Here is a 24,883-nt window from a genome sequence, read left to right as displayed (position 1 = left end):
GACAAATACTGATAGAATACCTAAAAAGACAGAGCTATGGTGCAGTTATTGAGTGAGATTACACTGATAAGTCATAACCTTATGAGCACTGACAGGTCAATATCACTGATTATCTGGTTATCATGATACCACCTGTCAGTGGGTGGGATATATTAGGCAGCAAGTGATTATTTTGTTATTATATAAATAAGTTTATATGTAGACTGTGTGGGCATCATATGCACATATACTGTATATATATTCATTATTTTTACCAACACAAATGTGTAAATGTAGTTCCCTGCTCTCACATTGGCATTGGTTAATGCCTTGGACTGGATTCTGAACACAGAAACAAGAAAAGGCGCCCTATTCCACCAATGCCTGCACCTGGCTTGGGGTCCATGAGCTCTCTGGAAATTGCTCCATAGGCTAATTTGGTAACCCATCCATGGTTAATGCAGTGTAAGTTGGGAAAAAACTAATATTAGCGCAGCACCTTCGATAATCCACCCACTCATCATGTGGAGATGAATACTCCATCTGTGGCTGTGAATGGTGTCTGCAGTGAAATGTGGATACCGTCATCGTGTTTCTGTGACTAAGTATGAAAGAACCAACTGGTGTGCTGCCACTAAACATGTCAAACTCATTGATTCAACATGTGTTGCAGATTAAAATGGATATAAGGCAACAGAATTAGTCCTAGTCGCAGTGTCCAAATGGTCCTCGTGAATTCAAAGCTTAGTATTTCACTGTGTTTTCAATCTTCCAGTAAATGCAGTAACAGTGTAGGGAATTCACACTTTTCAGCAGATATACATTTGAAAAAACAAAATAATTTGTATATGTGTATTTACCACTTTTGTCCAGACTCAAATATGTTAATGACTGGATACAATTTGGTAGAGAAATTCATGTCCTTTTTCACAATAAATTGTAATAACATTAACATTTCCTTTCTTCAGCTTCACCATGTCAAAAAAAATTTTGTCACTGACCAAATACCCTGCAACATTCCCATCAGCTGTACTTTTCTTTTATCACTAATTAGCACGTGGGAGCTAACGAGATAAACTAAGATGATAATGTTAATTTTACAAGGAGTACGGTCTAGACCTACTCTATTTGAAAAGTGTCCTGAGATAACTTTTGTTATGAATTGGCGATATACATATAAATTGAATTGATTTGAATTCTTTGCATCAAGCTCCTGTGTGGTATACACAGCCTAACAGAGCTGCTAGCATGACAGTATACTCTTAGCATTGTTAGAGATAACCAGTGTTCCACTAGAACAGACTTTACTACATAATGACCTGTTCTGATCCATCAAGTCAAAAATAAACCTTACTTATCTAGTGTATTTCCGATATTAACACCTTTTAAAAAGTGCCATGTAGGTGTAGAGCTCCTTTAAAAACATTCACTGTAGTCTCCACATTCTTCATCTTGGGTTAGGCCTACCAAATTAAACAGGTGACTGTGTGAAGAGGTGAAAGAACAAACAGGTGAAGAGAGTTGAGAAAATGATGGTGATGATGTTTTTGGGTCCTCAAAAAGCCAACTTGTTTATAGACCTTTCTGAAGCTCGACCCAGTGTGACACTTTCTACTGATAAAATTGTCCTTTCAAGAATTTACATTCTGAGTCTGTGAATAGCTCTATAGACTAGCAGATCACTATTCAACTACATTGTGGAAAAAATGTCAATTAAAAAGATCAACACAAAGTGATCAACACTGAAAAAAATGTAGGACATGAGTACTCATAGGAATAAATAAATAGAGACTAAATATATAGCGTAACCATGACGACCATGACTTGAAAATTTTTATTCCGCAATGCCATTTTTAATTAAGTTTTTTTCTGCCATCCAAGACAAACAGAGCATTACACCGCTTACAGTATATGATGGCCCATCTGTTTATTCAGACCATGTATGTATCTATTCATATATATTCTTTTCATGATGTCTCCTTTATTTATTAAATATTGAACACATTGAGTTTCCACAATATTGAAACATAAAGATAAATCATATGCAGTGGTGGAAAAAGTATTCAAATTATTAGAAGTAAAAGTAGCAATACCACACTATAAAGATACAAGTAAAAGTCCACCATTCAGAATTTGACTTGAAAAAATTGAGTAAGTAAGTAATTAAAAATAACTATATAGAAATAACCAATCTTCTCATTCATGGTCTTGTTTGTTTATGTTGCTCATATATATATACATCAATATTACACTGAGACTGTTTCATAACCAGTTAAAAACTCCGTGTAGTACATTTAAGTAAAAGTACATTAAGTACAAACATTTTTAAATATGAATCTGAAAAGTAACCAGTAGGCCTAACTATAGCTGTCAGATACATGCAGTGAAGTAAACTGTACAACATTTCCCGTCTGAAACATAGAGTAGATGTATAAAGTTTAATTAAATGGAAATAAATTAAATAAGTGAAAAAGTACAAGTATGTCAAAATTGTATTTAAGTTCAGTACTTGAGTAAATGTACTTAGAAACACATATCATATATCTTTTATGTATTTTTTATATGCAGTACATCATTAGGTGTTATATATATATTATCATGTTGTGCTGTTTGCCTAATGCATATATAAAATATGGTTTTTGATGTATTTCACATTATGGTAAATAGCTATCTGTGATCAAATTGAGAGATTTTGTATTCGTCTGCTCAGATATTTATTTAAGTTTGTATATGATTAGATTTTTGTATAGTTCATGACACCCCCTGATATACTGTAAGTTTAAGATTACACTAAGAAAACAAGTCACAACAACATCACTATCCTTCATGTTTTTGTTCATTTTGATATATAAAATAGTCTCATAGCAAGTAAAACTCATCAAGGTGAACTGTGGACAGATATTAACATTAATATTTACACACTCAAGAGGCTCACAATGTTTATATTTTAACTTAATACTGGTCTATGTACTGGTGTAGGCCCACTAAGAGAATGCCTGATAAAAGCCCTTCTTCCAACTCCACCGCAAAGAGAGCAACAACATATACAGTGCTCTGAGATCTACAAGAAGAGTGACAGAGTTGAAGAACAGGTTTGTCAAAGAATGTCCCGTTTCAGAAGAAGTTTGTTCAAGTGAATACATACTGAAGTGCTGAGGTCATTTTACTGAGAAATGGAAAGAGCGCAGCAGGGAATGGATGCGATGCTGTTTCTTCCGTGTGTGTACTCTCAGGTGACAGTCAGGCCTGTTTGACGAGAAAAAATATCTGAAGGCTACTGGAGTGAACAGAAAGCCTGGTGGCTTTACAGAGCCACAGGTATGTTGGTTGTTCTCTGCCTCTGCTGCACCAGGCGCTTTCTGTTCAATACCAGTACAAGTCCTTCTTGTCCAGACGGTGTCCTGACAGAGAGAAGACAAAATTACTTCTAAGCAGCACTAATGGATGTATATGAACAAGTTTGTAATCAAGCATGCCGGGTAAAATTAATAATTAATTACACTAACATTTCAATAATAGCAATAATGCACAAATTCCTAAATGGTTGCTAAGAAACGAGTAAGGACATCAGGAACTAACTGGTAATTAACAAATCCCTAACAAATTCTTTAAATAGGGCTGGATAATGATGGGTTGTCTATAGTGCAATGTATGTGAAAAACCTGCATATGACTACTTTCTTAATTAATCATTCCTGACTAACTCTAAATCAGGGGCAAAAGAGAACACAATTACTCGCTTAAGTTGTACATCATTCAAAATTGTTTCTAAGAATACATCATGATTATAACCATATAACCATTCCATTAAAAACTCAGTTGGCACTTGATGATGTGCCATTTAGCAGATGGGTAAGAGTTTAAGCAGTACACCAGGAATTTAGTTTCACCTTTTCACCTATGCAGTAGAGGCCAAGATGTCTCTATTTTTAGTACCTACTATGTGTAAAGAACCAAAAACTCTTCCCATAATGCAACTCAGTGTGTCTTTTAACCTCCACACACCTAGTTTATTACTCAGGCATTTTGTTAATAGTTTGAATTCTCCAATCCAAGGTGTGATGACAACAGACTCAGACTTTGGAAAGTTCCTTCACAGGCAAAACAGACACAGCTTAAGGTGTTTTACAGGTTGTGTAGTGGTCCCCATAACTCGTTATCCATTCATCTAACTAATCTAAGAGTTGTTTTCATTTTATTGGTTTGAAGACATTTTTAAATATATTATAGTGCAGCTAAAGTCTTACCAGGTTCAAAGCCCCCATTAGGATCCACAGACTCTCTAAATCCTTGTGGCATCGCCCAGCTGGAAAGCAGTTCTGGCTTGGAGCTGGAGGCTATGCTGGGTCCCATCTCACCTCGCTCATTATGCAGTAGGTTGAGCAGGGATGTAGCGTATTCCTGTCCCGTACGACTCAGCCCTTCTGAGGACAGGGAGTACGGAATGGACGGCAGCCCTGGGCCCTCTCCTGTCCTTGCAGTGAACGAGTGCCACCCATCAGGAGCATCGTCTGCAGGGCTGAAGGGCATGAGGCGTCCTGCTACAGGAGGGACCTGTGTCTCAGAGTAAGGGTCAACAGCTCTCCCATGACAGGGGATGTTGTCCTCTGTGGGGATAGAGAAAAATAAACATGCAGTGTGAATGGGATCGATTGTCCTGTCTGTAGTCAGGAAGGCCATACACTGTTGGTTTTGTGTGCTTGCTCACCCATTTTTATCATTTTACGTATTTTCTTTGTCTTTGCTGATGGCGCCTTGGCCTTGCAGGGTTTGCTGAGAGCACGGTTGAAGTGAGCATCCACCATGCTGTTGATGTCTCCATGGAAGTAAGTCAGGATGACACACTGAGAATGTTTCTCTACCTTCACAGCCATCGGATTATCTGTTCTGTCCTCCATGGGTCAGCTGTGACTGAAACCAGAGACAAAATTATTAAATTATCATTATTAGAAAATGCTCACTTTAGACTATACTGGTATCTTATGTACTTAGTCATGAATTATAATTTTACAGTCACACAAGCGACAACTTAGTCCATAATGTAGCAGTGCACATTGTCTGTTGGTCTTTCTTTGCATACAGTTTTTATTGGATGATGTTGTTAAGTGAGTCATTTTCTCTCAACTTACATTCACCTTTCAGATACTTAATATACTTTTCACTTTAGGATGTGTTAACTTACCACCTGGTCTGTTTTAAAAAAAAGTGACTTAAAATCTAACTAAACTAAACTCTTCTTCAGTGGAGCAGATTCCTTCCTTATCTGGTTATCTGAAGAAACAGGAGGACTGTACACTACACCTTTCACTTTGCAAATTCTATGGCTCAGAAAATCTAACATGTTTTACTCACAGTGCATGGAAATTAGGTGATGATGCACAATACATTTACTAAGGATCACTTCTAAGAAATGCCAGTATTCACTGTGTAATTTGGGCATTGTGGTTGGATATTTAACATAATAAGAACTATACTGTGTGGGTTTGCACTACAGGATTGCATTGTAAATGTGGTGGGCTGAAAGCATGATGACTGTGTCCTAATTTAGGAGAAACTGTAACCGACTGAGTGAAGTTTAAATACTCAGATTACATCCACCCCATAGTGCAGATATACAAAAACTTACGTATAACTTAATTGAACTCCCAACCCTGTTCATGAATAAAGAACCAAACCAATGTGTCAGCTTGTATTTGAAGGAACTTGCTTCTCTTACCTGACCGGATGATTGACCAAAGATGACCAGGGACTGTGTCCTTGCATTGACTGCTTGATCAAAGCTAATGCATTCACCTACATGAGCAGCAGCCAAAGTTGTTGGAAAAAACGTCCCTTGGCTTGAGCTTAGACAACATCAGAGTCATCGGTTAGACTCGAAGAACCATAGTTGGGTGTCTTTCCTCTCCTCTACAGACAAAACATTTTGCTCACTGAGCCTCTAAATTTACCTGATGTGGGAGGGCGTGTGATGCTTTATGAATGCAGACAGCTATGAACAGAATGCCATCCAGCCAGTTCCTCCTTAGCGTGAATGACATGTTATTAAGACATTCCTCACTCACACAGCCACAAAGTTAAACAGCAGAAGCAGTTAAATTAACATGCTACATAGTACAAAGTAGTTATTCGTTTTTAAATCAACTACCATATCTGAAGAACCCATGACTTTCATGGGTTTTCCTTGGTCCCACTGCAATAACTCAGCATTGAACCCTATTTGTTTCGATGAGTACATGCTCTCTTTTTTTATACTCATGTAATGATAACAGATTTAACAGATGCAACAGAAATGTGTTGCGAAGAAGAGTGCCTTTGGCTGACATCTGCCACAATTTTATCTTTGAAAAATTACAAAAATTAAAGTATAATGAGACAACCAGTGTGGTGGTCTTATACTGTAGTTATTTGTGTTAACACTTTATTTGAGAGAGAGCAATGCCAAGATCATATGAATATACATTTATACGTTTCAACAAAACTTACATGAATATTTTATTATCATTGAAATTAAAGATAGATGTCTTTAAAGGAAACATCATGAGCAGTACAATCTTCTCATGTAATGTACTTGAAAACAGTTGGTTACAGATTGTACTTTCCAGCGCATTTAAATAGAAAACCCTTACTTCCTGTGCAACATTACATTCACTTATGTACCATTAAAAGTTTTACAGACACAGAATCTTCCTTTTTTCAAGGATGAATCATTCAACACTGAAAGCAGTCATGTAAACCTTTAAGGTGAACTGTAGATTGAAGGCTTTTAGGCTTTTAAATAAGGTCTGCTAGCATAAAATATGCACTTTTCAGAACAGGCTTCTTTACTTTACTTTTAATTGCAAGACAGACCCATTGTATCTCCCTGAAAATGTGGTCTTCCCATATCCACAACAGCTGTTCTATGTTCTGCTCTCAGTGTTTGTGAACAATGGACCTTGAGAGGGAGAGCTGTACAAAATGTCACATCCAGAGGCCTGCTCACGCCCCCTGGTGGTGGTTAGGTGCTGACCCTGTGGAGGAGTCAGACACCTTCCTGATGGTGGAGGTGCTGGCAGAAGCGACTGAGTCACAGTTAACAAGGTTATTCTTTTTGTGGTGATCGCCCACTGTCACACTGCGGCTCCAGTCTGAGCACGGGAGAAAAGGAAGAGAAAACAATGGATCAGAGACTGAAATTATTTTTATTATACTGCAATATGTCCTCCAAGCATTGCTTTGTTTTATAATAGGTACCTGAGTAATCACTGAGTCTGAAACGTCCACAGCACAAGTAGATTCTCCACTGTTTCCTCACATTTTCCTTCATCAAACAGTGGAATAAAAAAACGAAGAACCCTAGGAAAAAAGAGCAGAGATAGTAGACACACTCATTCTGTACCTGAAATTGTTTTTCTATAATATGATATAGACATAGAAGTGTTTTTGTGTTTTTTTCTATTTATCTTAGTGCTTTTATTTTATAGTTTTCTATAATTATCTTTAACAACACTCTTAAATGTCCCATTTTCCTCACATTTGTGTTGAAAGAAAACCTCATCATTACATGCTTCTCTGTAAATCAAGGAAACTCTATCACAAAGATGATAAAATCGTTTTAAAACCAGATAAACTACACAAATTAACACTAAATTACCCGCTCGTCTGTAAGTAATATCTACCCAGCAGCAACACCAGCTACAGCTCTTATTTACCCTGCAAAGAGTTGAAGATGGAGAACAGGTACAGCATGACCAGTCTGCCTGGCCCGAATGAAAAAAAGCCCATTGCCCACGTCAGGCCTAACAGGACGGTGAGACTGGCGACTGCCCTCAAGTCCTGCAGAGACCTGTGGCTGTTTGCTGATGGTTTATTGGCCCTCATCTTTTTGATCTGGATGAGAACCACGATGAACACAGAGATGTTGCACAACAGGATCAGAAGAACAAACGCCATCACCGTCACATAGAAGACGACGTCATCCTGCACCCAACAGCTGGAAGGAGGGAAAGGGCTGGTCATCATGTAATACACGCTGAGTTTATGATAATGCCATCAACTACATTTATTTTTGTTTGACGCAGTGCTGAGTGTTAATCTCACAATTTCTATCAGACAATTTGATGATGTTCCCGAGATAGAAATGACTCACCCAGAGCTTGTACTTACAATTGGTCAGTGGACTGAAGCACCACCGCAGATTCTTCAGGCTCAGCACTGCCATAGGCATCTTTATCTATGGCCAGCACCAGACTGACTATGACCAGAGGAACACCTGTGAGAACACAAATTAAATCTTAATTTACCTTCTGCTGACTCAGCTCAGAGTCAGCTAACCATATGCTCACATTGTGACAAAGAATAAAATCGTTAGAGTTGAGAATTTATTTGTGATGAAAAAGAAAACAAGATTCCAAAATTTTGAGCATTATTTTCAGTCTTCTTTGCATTTTGTGCTGTGTAATAATTAATACATTTATTTTAAATAGCTGATTCCCGACACTCCAAAAGTCCTTGCTATTATTATATCTCACCATTAAAGCTTTATTTTATGGGTAATTATTATCTCTCTCTCTTATTTCTTATCCTTGAAAGAACAATAGCATTTAGCACTAATCATAGATAAACAAAGGTATTGTTCCACAGACACACTTTGTCAGTAAGATTCAAACTAATTGAGAGTACAACCCAGAGCTCTTGTAGTTTAAATGAACATGCAGGGAAGTTGAATGTAAAATTTGTCTACAGGCAATAATACAATCAACATATACAGTTTATAATTATAAATACAATGAATAAACATTTTATTGGGTCTAAATTTATATTTTATTTCAAGGGCAATCTCAATTCATTTTCCCTATTATTAATTCCAAATTACATAGTTATTTCCAGGAAATTATTCAAAAATTATGGCCCCATAAAATAAAGTGTAGCCGACTCACCTCCCAGCTCAACCCCTACCAATCAAAATCCATTCCTGAACCCTATCAGCCAATTAAAGCCAACTGGACTTTTTTCTACAACAGTGAGGACCACTTAAAGTTCTGCCTTACCCCATCCAACAGCACAGAACTTGAGGATGTAGGAAGGAACGTAGGTGTTGAAGACCTTGACCAATGCAAAATACATATGCAAGGCCTCCAGGCCCATCCAGGTGAAAGAAGCCAACAGGAAGTAGTGCAATGTCGCAGCAGTGGCAATGCACAGACCGTAGTTGGAAAAGGATGCAAGCCAGGAGTCGAGAAGGAAGAACATGCTCAACCCCAGCAGGGCAGCTGATAGGTTCATGAGTATCTTAGACGGGTAATCTCGACGCAGCTTCCTAAAGTGTGTGAGAGTTACAGGCAAACACAGTGAGCAACTCAGGAACAGGAAGTCTGAGAATTTGTTAGAGGCCTTTGGATTTTATGATGTTACACATGAGTTCAAATTGGAAAATTATCACTATGTACAGTTTTTGATTGATAATGAAATCCTAGAGTAAAACATGTAGTACTTTGGTGACAAAGACATTCTTACTCAGGGGGTACTTAGTAGCTTTTTTTGGAGTGTTAAACTGTGTCAAAATCTGGGGAGGGTTGCCCCATTTCACAAAAACAGAACTGGTGTGAGTGAATATTTAATATTGTCCCAGTGCATTTGCCAAAAAGTGTCCCACTTTTGCTGAAAATATCCTACGTTTAAAAACTCCAGGAAAATAATTTTGAGTTAGGATTGTTTTGTTTAACTGCAATTTCCAAAGTCAAGACTTAATGTTCATGCTTAAAATTGTTGTGACCCAGCAATGCAGCTAATGCAGCTCATGCAATTCCTTCAAGTGACTTACTCAAAAGCTAGATATGTGAGAAGAGTGATGCCCAGAAAAACAGATGATATACCACAACCAAAATATGAGATCACTGTCAGGATCTGATTGTCAGTGTCACTGATAGGGACTCTGGATACATCCTGAAACACAATATAAACAGAATAAAATATATTATTAACTTATATTTAAGGCCAGTAAGTGTAGAATTTTAACATTTCCAACATTTTCTTTTACTACCCCTAGTGGTAGTATCAAAATAGATACTATGGTAAGCAGCTCATCCTATCACAATTATTTGAAAAATAATGTTAATGATAAAAACATTACACACTGGTTTTAACATTGTGCGTAATTGGCAGAAATATATGCAAACAGTCAGCAACTGGCCAGACTGAACACAGTATGTTGGTGCTTGTGGGAGCTGTTTGCTCCTTGGTTTGATTTATAAAAAGCAGACAAAAATGACTCACCATGAGCACAGCAAAATGCGTGAGGTGATCACAGAGACAGCTGGTCTGATAAGAAGAAATACTCCAGGTTTCACAACCTCTGCTGTTCCAACCGCCCTGCCCACCTGACACCCACACACACACAACATTTCATTAAAGCTGCTTATCAACCGACACACAACTTCCTGCAATTAAGGACCTTTATTGATCTCACTGGTTCCCTAAAAGTGCTACGAGAGTCAGACATTTCTAAATCATATAAATCCAACTGTTAACATACAAGATATAATAAATAATGACCAACTCACCGTTTTTAAGGAAATCCCAAAACATGCACTGAACCGTGTCTTCTGGCTGTAAAAAAAACGGGAAGTGATGATTGTTTTAGAGTCAAATATAAAAGCCTTTGTCTTACTGATGAACTGGATGCATTCATTTCTCACATGTTTGGGTGTTTGATGTCTGAGGGTCACAACCACTCGATCTTTTAGGTTGCTGACATGGCTGTTATTGATGCTGGCAGATACTATACAGGAATTCAATCTCCAGCTGTTTTGTGTTGTATTGGTTGTGAGTGGGTCCTGTTAAAAATAAAATAGTTGTCACATTAACATGTAAGGCAGGACAAGAAATCACAGCATTGATAGTAGCAAAGTTTAATTAAGGTCTCTGGTCAATAAAATATGCTACAGTGAAAGAGAGCAAATTTATCTTGTTTAAACTACGGATTATTGACATAGTGGGAATATAATTATTTGTTTTTTTGCCAAGAGATAGATGGGGTGATTAATAAAACTCTCATGTTTGTACAGTAAATATGAAGCTACACAACTGTAAGCAGTTAGTTAGCTTAGCTCAGCATAAAGACTGGAAACAGCTAGCTGTTGTCCCCTGTTTACAGTTTTAATGCTGACTGTAGCTTCATATTTATCCCACAAACATGATGTCTGTGGGATAAATATTCTCATTTAACTTATTTGCAAGAGAGCAAATAAGCTCATTTAAAAAAATGTTGAACTATTCCTTTAAAAAAGTTACAACTGCACACAGAAGAGAAGGGGAAACTGCAATAAGAACAATGAAAGAAAAGAAGAAAAGAAAAAACAAGATGACAAATAGTAACAAGAAAAGACTCCAATGAAAATACCTGAAAAAGTTCTTGTTTTCCGTAAAAATGAAACTGGACACGAGTTTTATTTCCTTGTCCGGGAAGGAAAAAGTTGTGGATTGCAGAGGGCAAAGAGATAGTTGCTATTGTGTCAGGGAATGGTTGACTCACAAAGCTCTGGTTGAGAAAAATCTGGAAAAAAAACCAAACAAAAGTAATAATGACACTGAATCCCAGTGGTAATCCATCTTCATGGATCATGGAGTATTTCTCCATGTTCTGTCAGTTCTTGTAAGTTGTTTTTTTTCTAGCTAAAGTTTAATGTGCCATGACTGCTTGAGGCCATTATGTTTGTTTATTAAAACTAGTTCCTGCATTTCCTGGTGGCTCAAGGACATTATCGCAACAGAAATTGTCCTTGAGTGGAAAATGGGAGTTTCTTTTGCTTGTGGATATCTCACTTTTGCAGTACACAAAAACAACTCATAAGTAAAATTTGCTGCCCCCTTTATGCATATTATAGCATTTATAATGTCTCACCTTTGGGTTCATATTTGGAGAAATGGAGGACACACCAAAAGTGAGGCCATTGAACTCCTCTGGATCTGTGTTGACCATGGACATGGCCAGCGAAGGTGCTGTTAAACTGACAGATTTACCTTGGAAATCCATATTGTTCCCCATTTTCTCTGTCAGATTAAGGACACTTTTTCCAAAAACGAAAGAATCGTGGATTAACAAGAAAATACGATTTTGAATGTAAATTACCCAAACACCCTCTTCCCTCTCCACTTACATGTTAGCCACCGTAGTGATGTCAGTTTTGGAAAGCAGAATGTCAGCGACAATATTGATAATGTTGGCACCAACAGCAGGTTTGACGATGCTGATATCAACCACTTCGCCGAGCTTATCCACCACAATATCCAGATCCGAGGGAGAGAGCTCCTTATTGCTACCTAACTGAACATCTACAAGGTCCTGAATCGTGTCCACAACCTTAGCCGCGTTATCTAAAACATCAATAAGTTATTAAAGCTTTTTGTTGTATTTTGCCACATCTTTCTGTTGTGATTTTATTGAGATAGAACCAAGACTGTGAGTATGTGTGGGACTGATCCTCTTACCAGTAGTGACAGTGATATTGTTGAGGCCTGATATGGTCACAAGCGGGATGCAATTTGTCATATTGGGAGGAGACCAGCTGGTGGAGTCAGTTTCAATATCTAACTTACTGAAGAGAGAAGAGAATCAGAGGAAACATATATGATATACTCATACATATTCTTTGTGGTACTTAAACTTGACAAGGCACACTGTAGCTTGGTCCTGAGCTAGTAGGATCATTGTCAATTTCAGACAAAGGGTGATAAAAAATGTAAAAGACACCTGTTCACACTTGATGATTGTGTTTAGTCTTAATAAGCATCCTCGCAAAGACCATAAAACTGATTACCCATATTGCCCAGCCATTGTCCCTTCCCTTGAGTGAGATTTATATCAGTTTTGGCAGAGATGATGCGAGGAAGATTGAAGCCCTTCATTGCACTAATAATTCACTTATAGGAAATTGATTTTTGCCTGAGCTGCAGGCTGGCAGGGATCTCTCCACATTACGCGCGTGGTCAAAGCTTATGTGCAGAGTGGGAGGATTGGACATTGTAATTGGGGGAATTTTCGTGTCTTGCTGAGCTGTCTCTATGGAAACAGATTGTTGAGACAAAAATAAACAGGATCTATATCAGTAAATAGAGCAATATACAAGAAAATCCCCACTTTCTCACCATGTTTACCAAGATGGTTCAGATGACTCAGGCTGGTGTGAATAAACCCTTGAGTATTATTACACTCTTAACCGAAAGTCCAATATGTGCTTCATTGCTGTGTGAGAGACATTATATAATATGCTGCTGTGTAATGTCGTTCAATAAAATAAAGCAAATCATTTTGTACAGCACGAGCATCTTGCTGATTTACTCAGTGTTTTTACTGATTATTGGCATGTGTTTTACGTCATAATCTTGCAATCTGACATCATCATCTCTGGACAAATATAAACCCACTGGATAAATTGAAGTTAATGTCTTACCAAAGCCTGTAGGCTCTCTCTGATTTTGGCTTTTTGCATATCATTTCTTGGTCGACTTGTGGAAATGCTTCAGGCCAAATATATTGTCCATAGATTGTTGAAGTAGCTTCTTCTAAACAGTTTTCTGGCACTACAAGAAAAAACATATACATGTTGCCAAATCTTATTTTATACACATCTTTCTCTTTTTATCTGTGGCACAAAATCCAACTTACTTATGTGCTTGATCACCACATCCATAGTCTGAATAGAGATGGAGTCATTTTCATACTTTGACGTCAAGACGGCAATAATAAAGGTTTTACTGTCTGCCACACCGTACATGCTGTAGTCCTGAACATGGAAGGTACAGTAATATCTGAAACACACAATTAGGGGTAACAACAACATTCATTTGAACCACAGTAAGTAAATTCTGAATTCAATATGAATCAAGCTGTGTTACAGTAGAAAACAGCAGCACAGGTAGTTTTTCAGCTTTGTTATGATCTTTTCTTTAGTCTCCTACTGTTTTTGTTGGCCATGGGAAATCTAAAAGAAATGAAACAAAGAGATGTTGCATTGTAAAAATCAATTATTACAGGAGTATGAGTAATTATTCCTAGGATTAAACTTCAATAACCCAATTATGAAAAAAATATTTGTCTTGTTATTAAATGAAGTGCACACTCACCATCTGTCCATTGTACTGCTCCATGTTCCTATTAAAAATAAGATGAATAATAAGTCAACCAAAGCTTTCGTATGACGAACAGAGAAAACCACAAATTCAATGGGACCCACCTGCCAACATCCTCCTTTATGACGAGATTCAGTACAGTCATAGTGTCATTCACCTCCAGCTGTTCTTTCACCTTTTGCCCGAAGAGAATAACTATGTTCACATATCTTTTAACTAAAGACAGCTTTCAAGTGCAATTCTGTGAGTCTCTTACCCATTTCTCAATAATATCATGTGGTTTTGTAGGGCTGCCAGTCATACTTAAGGTCATATTAACTCTGAAGAATATATCAGGTCCAACTGCAGGAATGAAACAACATAACATAGCAGTGCGTCATTACACGTGTGTTTTAACACTATTCTGACTGTTCAGAAAGGAATTCAGAATCAAATTGTCAAATGTTAAACATTTTGTAGGAGAACAAAAACATGGTGTTCAGTGTAAGCTTCATTTATGCCCCACAGGCTCCGTACACAGATATGTCCTGTCCCCACTATTGTGACTGGAAAAGTCACTACATGGACGGACATTCTTTAATTAGCAGAAATGGAAATAATCCATCAAATGTGCCTGTGGGCAGTGATATTGTAGGTGTGACAATCACTTTCTGAGACTGAACATTTCTAAAACCATAGATATGGTAATTGACTTTAGAAAAAACATCACTTCCACCCTCTAAGACCTTTGTTAAAGGGCATGAGGTGGAGATTGTAACCTATAATTACCTTTGTACTTATAATGACAAGAAATTGAGCTTTGATGTGAACACAGTTATATGCAACAAAGGGCAACAAAGACTGTAAGTTACGCTTTGGTTGACACAGAACTGATGGTGTTATCCATCGTAGTAAATCCAGACCGTCCTGTCTTAAAGGAATTTCTCTGGTCAAGGATTCAGGTTTATTAAACGCTCTTAATTTAGCTCATTCAACTACTTTATAAACTGCTGGATAGTTTAATCTATACAGCAATGCATCATATTCTATAAGATCATCATATGGTTGTAGTGTCGCTGTCTTGTAAGAACCACCTATCTCTAAAAAGTCAACTTTTCATAAGCTTAGAAAAACAGCCCCGTTTTCAGGCAACAATGATGAAGACAGATTTTGATTCTAAATCACCAAATTTGGAGGTAGATGGTTTTTACTGGACAGGAGGTGCTGAAAACTAAAGCTGTCAGACAAATAGAGATGAGTACAATTACAATATATGCCTCTGAGATATAGTGGAGCAGAAGTATAAAGCATAAAATGGAAACAGTACAATACACTGCTGTTTTCGTGTGTACCATGTCTACAACTACCATACTGTGCTTTTTATTGCTAATGTTTTTATGTTTGCTGCCTTCAAGCTATTTTTTTCTCTTGTAGGACAACTAAGAACTGAGCTGATATGAAGAAGAAACAAGAATGAAGATGAACAATGATTTATCTGAGATGTTTAGTAAACTGACCGGCAGTCTCGTTGAGATCTAAAGGCTCTTCTGTCGTTGACATGTTAGTAGGCTGAACTGGCAGACTTTGAGTTGGACCAGTTTCTGTGGATTAAATTACACAATTTACAGGAAAATATAACAGCACAAAGAGACATAGTTTTAAAAAATGAAATTGTTATATCATTATAGATGAACCAGTTTGCCAAAGGCTTCATGATTCCATGTGGCTGCAAAGCACCAGTACTACTCATGGACATTGTTTAATTCTTTCTTGCATGCTCACCGGATGTAGTTACATCAGTGCTGCCTGTTGGGGCGGGCTCGGACACTGCAGGGAATAACTCTGAAAGAAACAAAATGAAACATTTATTACAAAGAGAGAAAGAAAAATTACAATTAAAAATAGCATGATGTCAAATCAAATAATGGAAAAGTCAATTATAATAGTCACAAATTTACAGTGATCTATTAGGTATTTTTAGAAACACAGAAATGTGCTCCTCACCCATTTTTATTAGTGTATCCACAGCATGCTTTTAATTCAGCCACTTAACAATCGCAGTGAAAGTGCACAGTAAATATAATCACTTTAATGCATATGTTCATGTAAATGTGTTTTTTCCAGAGTCTGCTTTGTGTCTATGAAATACAAGAACTGAACAAATATCATACAATTATGTATGTAAATAAACTCCCGATGAAAAAGGTCAACTTCGTGTGACACACACGTCATGTGAACATACATCCGTTTTTAAGACTGTAATAGTGGTTGTAAAATGTGTACTGTACAGAATATACGTACCCACAGGTAGTATGCTGATGCTATTTGCTGTCAGGTTGAGGAAGTCGTAAGAGAAGGTCAAACTCAGCAAGGCAGCAATGTTCCCCTGAACAACTTCTACATTAGCAGAAGGATCCACGCTCACATAGACTTCACAGTCGAAACTGGGGATTAATCATAATGAAAAGAATTATATCTGCATGTAAAGTGCATTGTACTGAGGTCTGGGTTGTTCCATGCATCTTGTGTCATAAAGTTTCTTATGAGTCTTAAATTCATCTTACCAATTGTCACAGGTGGTGTTTGAAAATGCTGTTGATCCCTGAAAACACATCGAAATCACATTTTTATTAAAAGGTTGTATGATTTCACTTACTTACACCATGCCTGACCTCAGTGCTCACGTACATTATTGATTTCCTCGGAAAACAATATTGTCTCAGTCTAAAATCTCTGTTCTCTAATCAGCTGGTCTTTGAGGATATTGCTGCTTCTTTCTGGAAAATCAAACAGAGTACTAATAGTGGTGTACCTGAGGTTGTTGCACATGTAGAGCAGCAGAATTATTAACCACATGGCAGGTACGGCTGTATGGGAACACAGATAACAGAAATTACAGACAGGAATGTTGTCCATGACCAGGATCACAGTCCACATGTACTTTTGTTACTTAACATATATAAAATATAATGAACCGTTATAGCTCAAATTATCCAACAGTATATTAAATATCTCCACCTCAACCAATATAATGCATAATAGCATAACACTCACTTCTTGACTACATTTACTTTTACTCACTGAGTACTTTTATATTGCCAAAGCAAGACTTTTACTTTTACCAAAGTATAGTATCTGAATAGTAGAGAGGTTTGCTAACAAAAGTTGTATTACCTTGGGGTTGACACAAAGATGTCATGGACAGAAATGTTGAGAGGAAAAACACTCTCCAACTGATAAGAGAAGACAACAAAGGTAAACAAAGATTATTTTGATAGGAAAAAACAGTATGACTGTTTAAAGTCCATTGACGTATTCACATATTCTTCGTACCCAGTTTCTTGTGACTTCCTCCAGCGACAGTGAACAATTTTCGGGCCAAATAGAGTGAACTATGAATGTCTTCATTTTGATTTTGTAGAGTGGCCATGCTAAAAAAGAAATAAGCAAAGAAAATGACTTTATAATAGGTAAAATGTTATACCTATCAACAGGTTCTGGACTGTGTGATTTACCTTTTTTTTTTAACTTAAACCATATTTACTGAACAGTAAAGCCCACTCATTGAACTCACCTACAGCACATTGCCTTGTTTTGTGAAAAGGTGAAGAAACTTTGGGAGTAATTAATTTTTTTGAAAGGTCATACTGTATTTACCACAATGTAGGTTGTTGTCAGGCTCAGGGGCAGGGCAGTTGCATTGCCACTGCTTCATGTCCCAGCTCACCACGTCTCCATCTGCACAGCTTTGCTCCCTCAGCTCCTCCGCTGTCCATTCTCTGGCCCACATCCTGAACAGACCAATCTCACCAAGCAGATTTTTCCCACTCTCCGACTGTACTTTACCAGATGCGTCTACATAATGAGACACCCCCAGAGTGAGAGTGCCGTTTGGGGCCAGTTTCTGGGGCAGGATGGGTTTCACAAAGAACTCGTGCTGGCTGGTTCCATTTATGTAGATCCGCAGCCTCCGTGCTTGGCCCGACCAGGTGAGACAGACAGAGTGCCATTCATTCAAACTCAGTTTCCATTCCAAGCGATGTTCTTCACCAAACAGCCATACAGCCAGATGTGTACTTTTGCCCCCAAATCCCAGTGCTATGTGTCTTTCCATCGGTGCTTTGTAGACAAAACCAGTCCATTCGGTTCCATAGTTGAGGCGTAGAAGCTCACATACACTCAGCTCTTTAAGGGTTGGTACCACAGCATCTGGATGTAGCTGCCACACATACTGGTGACCCCTGAGCTGTATCTTCTTACCCCACAAGCTGGTGCTGTCTGAGGCAGCTGAAACAATACATAGGCAGAAAAGACACAGGTAGATGAAAAAATAAGCTATACAGTTTATTAACCATAAAGATGTTAAAAGAATGTACAGTATGCCATCAAAACAATTCATTATTCTGAGTTTCTTTCAGTTCACTTGAGAACTCAATTGTCCAAAATAGGGGAAAAACTAAACATAAACACAATAAAAAAAAAAACAAGACAATTTAAGTGCTAGTCAGTAGACACTTCACATGGAATTTAAAATCATTTAATTTATCTGAAATCTTACTTGAATCCAGAAGACACACTGACAGCTGTATACACAGACAGATGGTTAGCGAAGACAGGCTTCTGACGGACTCCATGACAGCAAACAAAAACACAGGACCTTCAATGCCAGTCAAGTGTTCATCTGCTGAAAGGCGACGGTAAGATAAACGATTTTTTTATGTGCATTTACCTTGAAAAAATAATACATTGATTATTTACTTAATTCTATGTGTCTAAATACAAAACTGACACTTACCAAGGTCATCTTTTTGAAAAGGTCTAAGCTGTTTTGTGAGAAATTAGGCAATCAATACCAGCTCACTAGAAGCTGGTGGAGCAATGAGTCTGCTGGCAAGCGTCACTCTATTTTCGCTATAAGAAAACCTCCACGCCCTCTCCCTTTAGTTCCCTGAGTTACTCATTAATCACAGGCAATAAACATAACTAACATGCATGATAACATGAAACCCATGACTTGATAAAAACTTTGCAAAAGTGAATCTCAAAATTATCCCATTAACACATTTAAGTCCTTTGTGTTAAGTATGAAGCACCTGGCTTTAGTGTTAGAGTTCCAGCGGCTCAGTGGGAGTTTGAATGGTAATATTTATTTCACGGAGGCTTAAAGTTTACTGTAAAGAAAGACTGCAGGATGTTGAGACACACCCATGTCTTTGTAGATGTTGATGACACAGACATTATCAAAATAGCAGGTTTCCTATTTAGGGTTTGTTACGTAAGCGTCCTTACCTAAACTGTCTCTACACAGATGGCTATTTCTGAGAATCGTCACATAAATTGACATTCATGGTCATGGAAGCTAAAAGAAAAAAAGGAAAAAAGTCATTATTTCAGATATAAACATAAAACATCATCTGCATAGGTTACAGTCGCATGTACAAATGCTGGATATGACCAAAAAGAATGTTTAGGTTACATATGCTCATGGGTATGACTGCAACAACAGGTTTGTGTGTATGTTAGACACATGTGTGTTCTATACGTCAGGTTGCCGCCATCGTAAATTTTCTGCAAACACTCAAAGTAATATTCTTGTACTACTCGTGTACTTTACAATTATCCTCAAGTGATAACTGCTCAAACAAATCTAATTGGCTTTTCTATGTGACGTATAAAGGCCATGTCTGTCTTGATCTCAGCTGTACAGACCTTAAAGTCAGTCTTCTTTTTAAAGCCGTAACTATTTAAACAACCAAATTATATAAATGGCTCCTCTTTTTCCATACCCATAACATTCTGTCAGGGTGGTGAAATGTTTTGTGTTTCATGGCTCCATACTACCACTAACTGGTCAAACAGTACATTACAACTGGTTTCTGTCCTGCTCAGTTTAGGAGCTCTTTTATGATTCCCACAGTGGTCTCACCTTCAGCATGCCCCTCGTCAGTGGAGTCAGGACCTTTAACAAAACAATTATGGTTGTAGTATTTAAGATGTCATTCCAGCCTGCAAACACACTCACACACAAAGTCTCTTTGTTGGAATCACATTCTTTAACAAGGGTCTCATTCATGCATTTAAATTCCCCTCCTTCCTCCTCTGCTCCCTGTATGAGGAGCCAGAGCCAAGACGAGCGGGTTCCCCAGAGGGAATGTGAGAAGACCAGGTGTGACGTGACGTGGGCCAGGTGGGGGAGACATGAAAGTCTCGCATTCATTGGTCCACCGATTGATAGTCTGGTTGGGAACCTCTCCTGCGTCACAGGTGATGTAGAATGAGGGAGATTCCCAAAGATTTTTCCCACCACTTTACCTCTGTTGAATGAGGAGTAGCTTGTAGGGAGGCAAAACCACACTGAAAGCTGCAAATAAGTGATTAGTCTATGAGAGATATACACTGCTTATTGAATTATATGGAGCATTTAAATATTGCCAAGTAAGTTTATATTGATTTTCTATGGTTTTCTTTGCTTTCTTGGCATCAATGGTCTGTGTAACTGTCTTTACAGTATGTGAGTAAAGTTTGACAGAGTAAGTGTTGTCAGATTTTAAAATTGTGTTCACAGGAAAACGTACTATTTTTAGGGCTGCAGTGAAGTGTTTCTCTACTCCTTAGAGAAGGACCATGGACACTTTTCCAATGGAGGTTTGTCTCTATGCTGTTCAGCTCATGGTAGGTCTGACCTTTAAACATTTTCTCTGTACAGATTTCTGAAACACTGACTATTTCATCGTACATATTATTTCCAGACAATGATTATTTTCAAAAAATAAAATCTGGTTATTTTATTATATTTTCTTTTAAATAAAATAAATGCAAATCTGCCAGTGCTTCAAGAATATCTTAAACATATTTTTAGTGTGTATGAACTTGTTTGAAGTATTTTCTATGTCATAATTCAGGTTCAGCAAACTGCCTTACACTACTACTGCAGTGACACCTTTTTCCCACTTGTTCTAAGACACTGACAAGAAAACTGTTAAAAAAAACATAAATATACAGAGGTGGGAACAAATACTTTGTTTCTGTACGTTACTTACTCTACTACATTATTCTACTTGTACTTGACAATTTTATGGACAACTTTTTACTTACTCCATTTTACCACAAATATCTTTACCTTCTACTCCTTGCATTTTCAAACTGGGGTCGCTACTTTAGTTTTATTGCACTTGAGGGGAATTATCAAATATAATTTTCTTTCTTTGCATCATTGCATGTTTTTCCAGCATCAAGACCAGTGAATATCATACATTACAGAAGTAACATGACAAAAAACGATGTAACATTGACCCTATTTAAGGTTTCAGTTAGATTTGCACAAAAACAGCTGGTAGAAATGTCCTTCAGAGAGACCAAAAGAGTACTTTTTGCATTTCTACTTTGAGTACATTTCAGGGCCTGTACTTTTACTTGCGTAAAGAAGTTGAATCAAGGCTTTACTTTTACTGGACTCTTTTCTTATACAAGGATTTGTACTTCTACTTGATTAACGGATGTGTGTACTTTTTCCCCCTCTGTATATATGTACATTTTGCTGATAGTATCTCTGTACTTTTACTTTAATAAGCTTTTGATGGCATGAATTTTACTTGGAATGTAGTATTTTAATAGTGTGGTATTGCTTCCACCACTGACTATTTAAAATATGTTTTTCCTAAGGTTTGGTGTGAGCTGGTGAAATCTGAGCCCAGCTGTGATCAGACAGAGTTCTTCCACCCTAATGGCACTTGTGTTGAATGCCCTGTATGTGGGCCGGGAGAACAGCTCTCAGAGGTAACACACATGATTGACATTACAGTGGCAGAAGAGTTATTTCCTTTACCGGCCTTGCTACTTGGCTCCAAGTTTATATTTTGCCTCATTCTCAGGACTGTGGTTTTGGAGATGGTGGTGAAGGTGTCTGTATACTGTGTGAAGAAGGGACGTTCAGTGCAGATACAAGTGTAGCTCCCTGCATGCGATGCACCCAGTGCAATCTGCTTAACCGCCTGGAGACGACAGCGTGCTCACTCGCCAATAATACCCAGTGTGGTCAATGCCTTCCAGGGTGAGATATACCTACTGTGCTGGCCTAATCACCTGATTCATGCTAGCGTTTGTTTTTGTGTTTAGTTTAGTGTATAAATGTGGTTTTGTGTGCAGGTATTATGAACTCAGGAGCATGACTGGGGAAGTGGAGCTGCCCTGTGTGCCTTGTTACAATCATGACACAGTCCATAAAGCGTGTTTGCTTTTGACAGCTCAAGGCTCTAAAGGAGGTAAGATCCAGAGATAAACCATAGACTGAACAATGGTAATTAACTTGTATAAATAGTTTTATTGAGTGGTGATTTTCCAGAGATGTTGTCATGGAAAATTGTATTTCTGTCTGACAGAGAGCGCCGTCGCTGCACCCAGAGGAAAATTCGAAGACCCCAAAGAGAAGAGTGAGTAACTCTGTGGAACAACTTTTTAATTTCAACTTGCATTTGATTTGATTGCCTGACTCTCTGTTTAATCCAGGAGTAAACGAAGAAACATTTTCAATGGTCCTGATTGGTTCAGCAACAGCTTCCTCGATTTTCCTTATTGCTCTGCTGCTTTGGGCTTTCCTTCTGACTGCTGAGAGATTCAGTGAGTTAGACACATCAGTAATTGACATTTCTCCCCATCTGTCTTTTGATTACTTGACTAAATACTTGTTGCAATGTTCAGAGCAAGTTCCTGAGTACTGTCCTGGGCCTGAAGGACCATTGTCTGCAGACAACCTTCAGTACACACCGTTGTCCAGTTCTACAGAGAGAGCATCCACACAGTCAGAGGCTCCTTCACAGACAACTCAAGGTCCCCTGAGGTGCTTTGCAAATATTACATACTGCTTAAATACACGTTAAATGCACCTCTATCAGTGCCTATGTAATTATTAACATTAATATCATCTCTACCCAGAGTCCTAAACTCACTGAGTCATAAGAATGAGGTGCATCCTACTTCTATTGTGATTAATGTCACCACCAACATTAAGCCCTCCGGTCAGAAAGAAGAGAACATCACACAGGAGGAACTGCAAAGCAGCTGCTATTCCATGGAGGAGGTAAAGTGGTTTAATTCATCATATTGGTATAGTGCCAGAGTCAGTGAAAAATATACATGCTGCTTTCAATATAATTGCCCTTAAAATAAAATACACATGAAAACTCACTGCAAGATAATTTTACTTTGAAAACTGTGAATTTATGGTTTCTATACAATTCTAACAATACTATTTTTAATTATAACAGTATAATATTCTACTACTGGTTTAAGTAATTGTAGCCAGTTTGTCAGCACACAGACAAACAAGAACTGTGCTCACCCATTATCATAAATAAATAGATACATTAAAGATAAATAAATAATAACAAAAATGCCAGTTACCCACTGTGGATTTTGGTGGTTTTGTTGGTTTGGAGATTTTCACCACCGAAACGTCAGCCATCACCCAGTACAAGTGGGATGAATGGAAATTAATCTGTGGTTAACAAAGCATGGAAAATGACATTTGCAAAACTCAACAGCAGTGTTCCTTTCCAAAAATGTTGTCTCAGATAATCCACACACCTCACTGTCAGTAGTTTTCATGAAGGCCATTTCCTGTTCAAGCTGACAGTGGTACAATATGTACCCATACCAGAAATCCTGAACATCTTAGCTCATAGTTCTGTGAGAGGGTTGGCATACTATGCTCAAGAGTAAGACATGTGAATCAAACACAAGACGTTGACTCTAACATATTGATCAGTACCAATCAGTTAACTATTGATTTTCAGCTGCATATTTTGAGATCCACTGATTCTGAAGTATAATGACAGACAGAATCAAATTATATCAAAGAAAGACAATCACGCATACAGTATCTCCCCATTTCAGAGGCTCTAACTCAGAAATACTTAGTATTTTAAAACATTTTTCAAAGTATTTTACTTGATAAATCGTGTCATTTATTTTCATTCCTCCTGTAAGAATGATGTTAGAATCAGTAGTACTTGTTTCTAAACCGGTCTTCTTTTCTATATGAATATTAGATGGAGCAAAAACTTCAGACAATATGGGAAGTGGCTCAAGGTATGTATGTTTTCCCATAGCCAAAGTAAGTAAAGGGTTTTACATAACATACTCCCAGCAGGTTGATCAATCTGTGGATGAGTTTAGTTGTTGGAACTAATTCTAACTAAGTTCATAATGGTGATTGTGCTTTTACTCCAGGTCAGAGTATCGAGATGCTCGACTATGACTCAGTCCAAGACTTGTCCCTGCTGCTCGACTCTGCTGACAACAGGAACGTTTTGAGGAGACTGGGGCGGTCTTTGGGTGTCCCGCCTCGGGTCATTGCTCATCTCCATGGCTTCCAGGATCTCTTTCAGTACCTGCGCACCTCCACCTACACACTGCTGCCCCAACTGGCCCAGGCTGCTGCGCTCTTGCCTAATCCTGAAGTTGTTGCTAGGATACACAGAGCTGTGGTGAACAAGTGACCACTCAGACCCTGGGGATGCGTTGCCATGACTCCAGCTGTTATACAGTATTCCTGACCCACTTTGTATGATGACACTGTTACCAAATACATCACCCAACACTCATACAACAACTGTTTGGGACACAAAGACATTCTCCTTACTGAAATTAATTGATTTTGAGTGAATAAAAGTAATACCTGTGACTAAAGAAATGTTTTTCACCTAATTGTGTTGTATTTTGTTTGTATAGATATGGATACATTCCTTATTATAAAAGATGTCACATGATTGATTAGGTTAAACAGTGAGAAGAAGTCATTATTTGTGCTTTGAGTGTTA

The 24,883-nt window shown here is 37.9% G+C and overlaps 3 protein-coding genes and 1 long non-coding RNA gene across 4 annotated transcripts; 2 read left to right on the top strand and 2 right to left on the bottom strand.

Moving 5' to 3' along the window:
* Positions 1-1,824: 1,824 nt before the first annotated feature.
* On the bottom strand, positions 1,825-5,897 carry vgll1 (vestigial like family member 1). The gene is made up of 4 exons (XM_035668708.1): positions 5,695-5,897; positions 4,687-4,889; positions 4,226-4,585; positions 1,825-3,380 (listed from the first exon to the last, which is right to left on the bottom strand). Exons 2-4 carry the CDS (start codon positions 4,874-4,876, stop codon positions 3,343-3,345), a joined length of 588 nt encoding a protein of 195 aa, XP_035524601.1. The 5' UTR covers positions 4,877-4,889; positions 5,695-5,897; the 3' UTR covers positions 1,825-3,342.
* Positions 5,898-6,384: 487 nt separating this feature from the next.
* On the bottom strand, positions 6,385-19,067 carry adgrg4a (adhesion G protein-coupled receptor G4a). Its single transcript, XM_035668779.1, has 29 exons — positions 18,862-19,067; positions 18,625-18,750; positions 17,724-18,353; positions 17,400-17,497; positions 17,241-17,299; positions 16,879-16,933; positions 16,631-16,668; positions 16,368-16,510; positions 15,849-15,908; positions 15,584-15,667; positions 14,344-14,429; positions 14,192-14,262; positions 14,082-14,109; positions 13,917-13,939; positions 13,624-13,766; positions 13,409-13,538; positions 12,447-12,553; positions 12,116-12,332; positions 11,860-12,025; positions 11,359-11,511; positions 10,655-10,792; positions 10,520-10,565; positions 10,233-10,336; positions 9,781-9,902; positions 9,008-9,276; positions 8,124-8,229; positions 7,670-7,950; positions 7,212-7,313; positions 6,385-7,105 (listed from the first exon to the last, which is right to left on the bottom strand). Exons 2-29 carry the CDS (start codon positions 18,698-18,700, stop codon positions 6,957-6,959), a joined length of 3,684 nt encoding a protein of 1,227 aa, XP_035524672.1. The 5' UTR covers positions 18,701-18,750; positions 18,862-19,067; the 3' UTR covers positions 6,385-6,956.
* A 1,585-nt stretch (positions 19,068-20,652) lies between these two features.
* LOC118333963 (tumor necrosis factor receptor superfamily member 19-like) lies at positions 20,653-22,503 on the top strand. Its single transcript, XM_035669784.1, has 5 exons — positions 20,653-20,738; positions 21,729-21,842; positions 21,938-22,116; positions 22,212-22,327; positions 22,445-22,503. Exons 1-5 carry the CDS (start codon positions 20,691-20,693, stop codon positions 22,501-22,503), a joined length of 516 nt encoding a protein of 171 aa, XP_035525677.1. The 5' UTR covers positions 20,653-20,690.
* A 74-nt stretch (positions 22,504-22,577) lies between these two features.
* On the top strand, positions 22,578-23,136 carry LOC118334081. Its single transcript, XR_004796996.1, has 3 exons — positions 22,578-22,682; positions 22,764-22,902; positions 22,998-23,136. It is a non-coding gene; the product is annotated as an uncharacterized LOC118334081 (long non-coding RNA).
* The last annotated feature ends 1,747 nt before the right edge of the window (positions 23,137-24,883 follow it).

The sequence above is a fragment of the Morone saxatilis genome, unplaced genomic scaffold (genome assembly GCF_004916995.1).
Source record: "Morone saxatilis isolate NCDOM2014 unplaced genomic scaffold, NCSU_SB_2.0 Contig22, whole genome shotgun sequence".
In the NCBI taxonomy this organism is placed as follows: Eukaryota; Metazoa; Chordata; class Actinopteri; family Moronidae; genus Morone; species Morone saxatilis.
The sequence above is the reverse complement of the archived record's forward strand: the minus strand, read 5'-3'. Positions and strand labels throughout refer to the sequence as shown.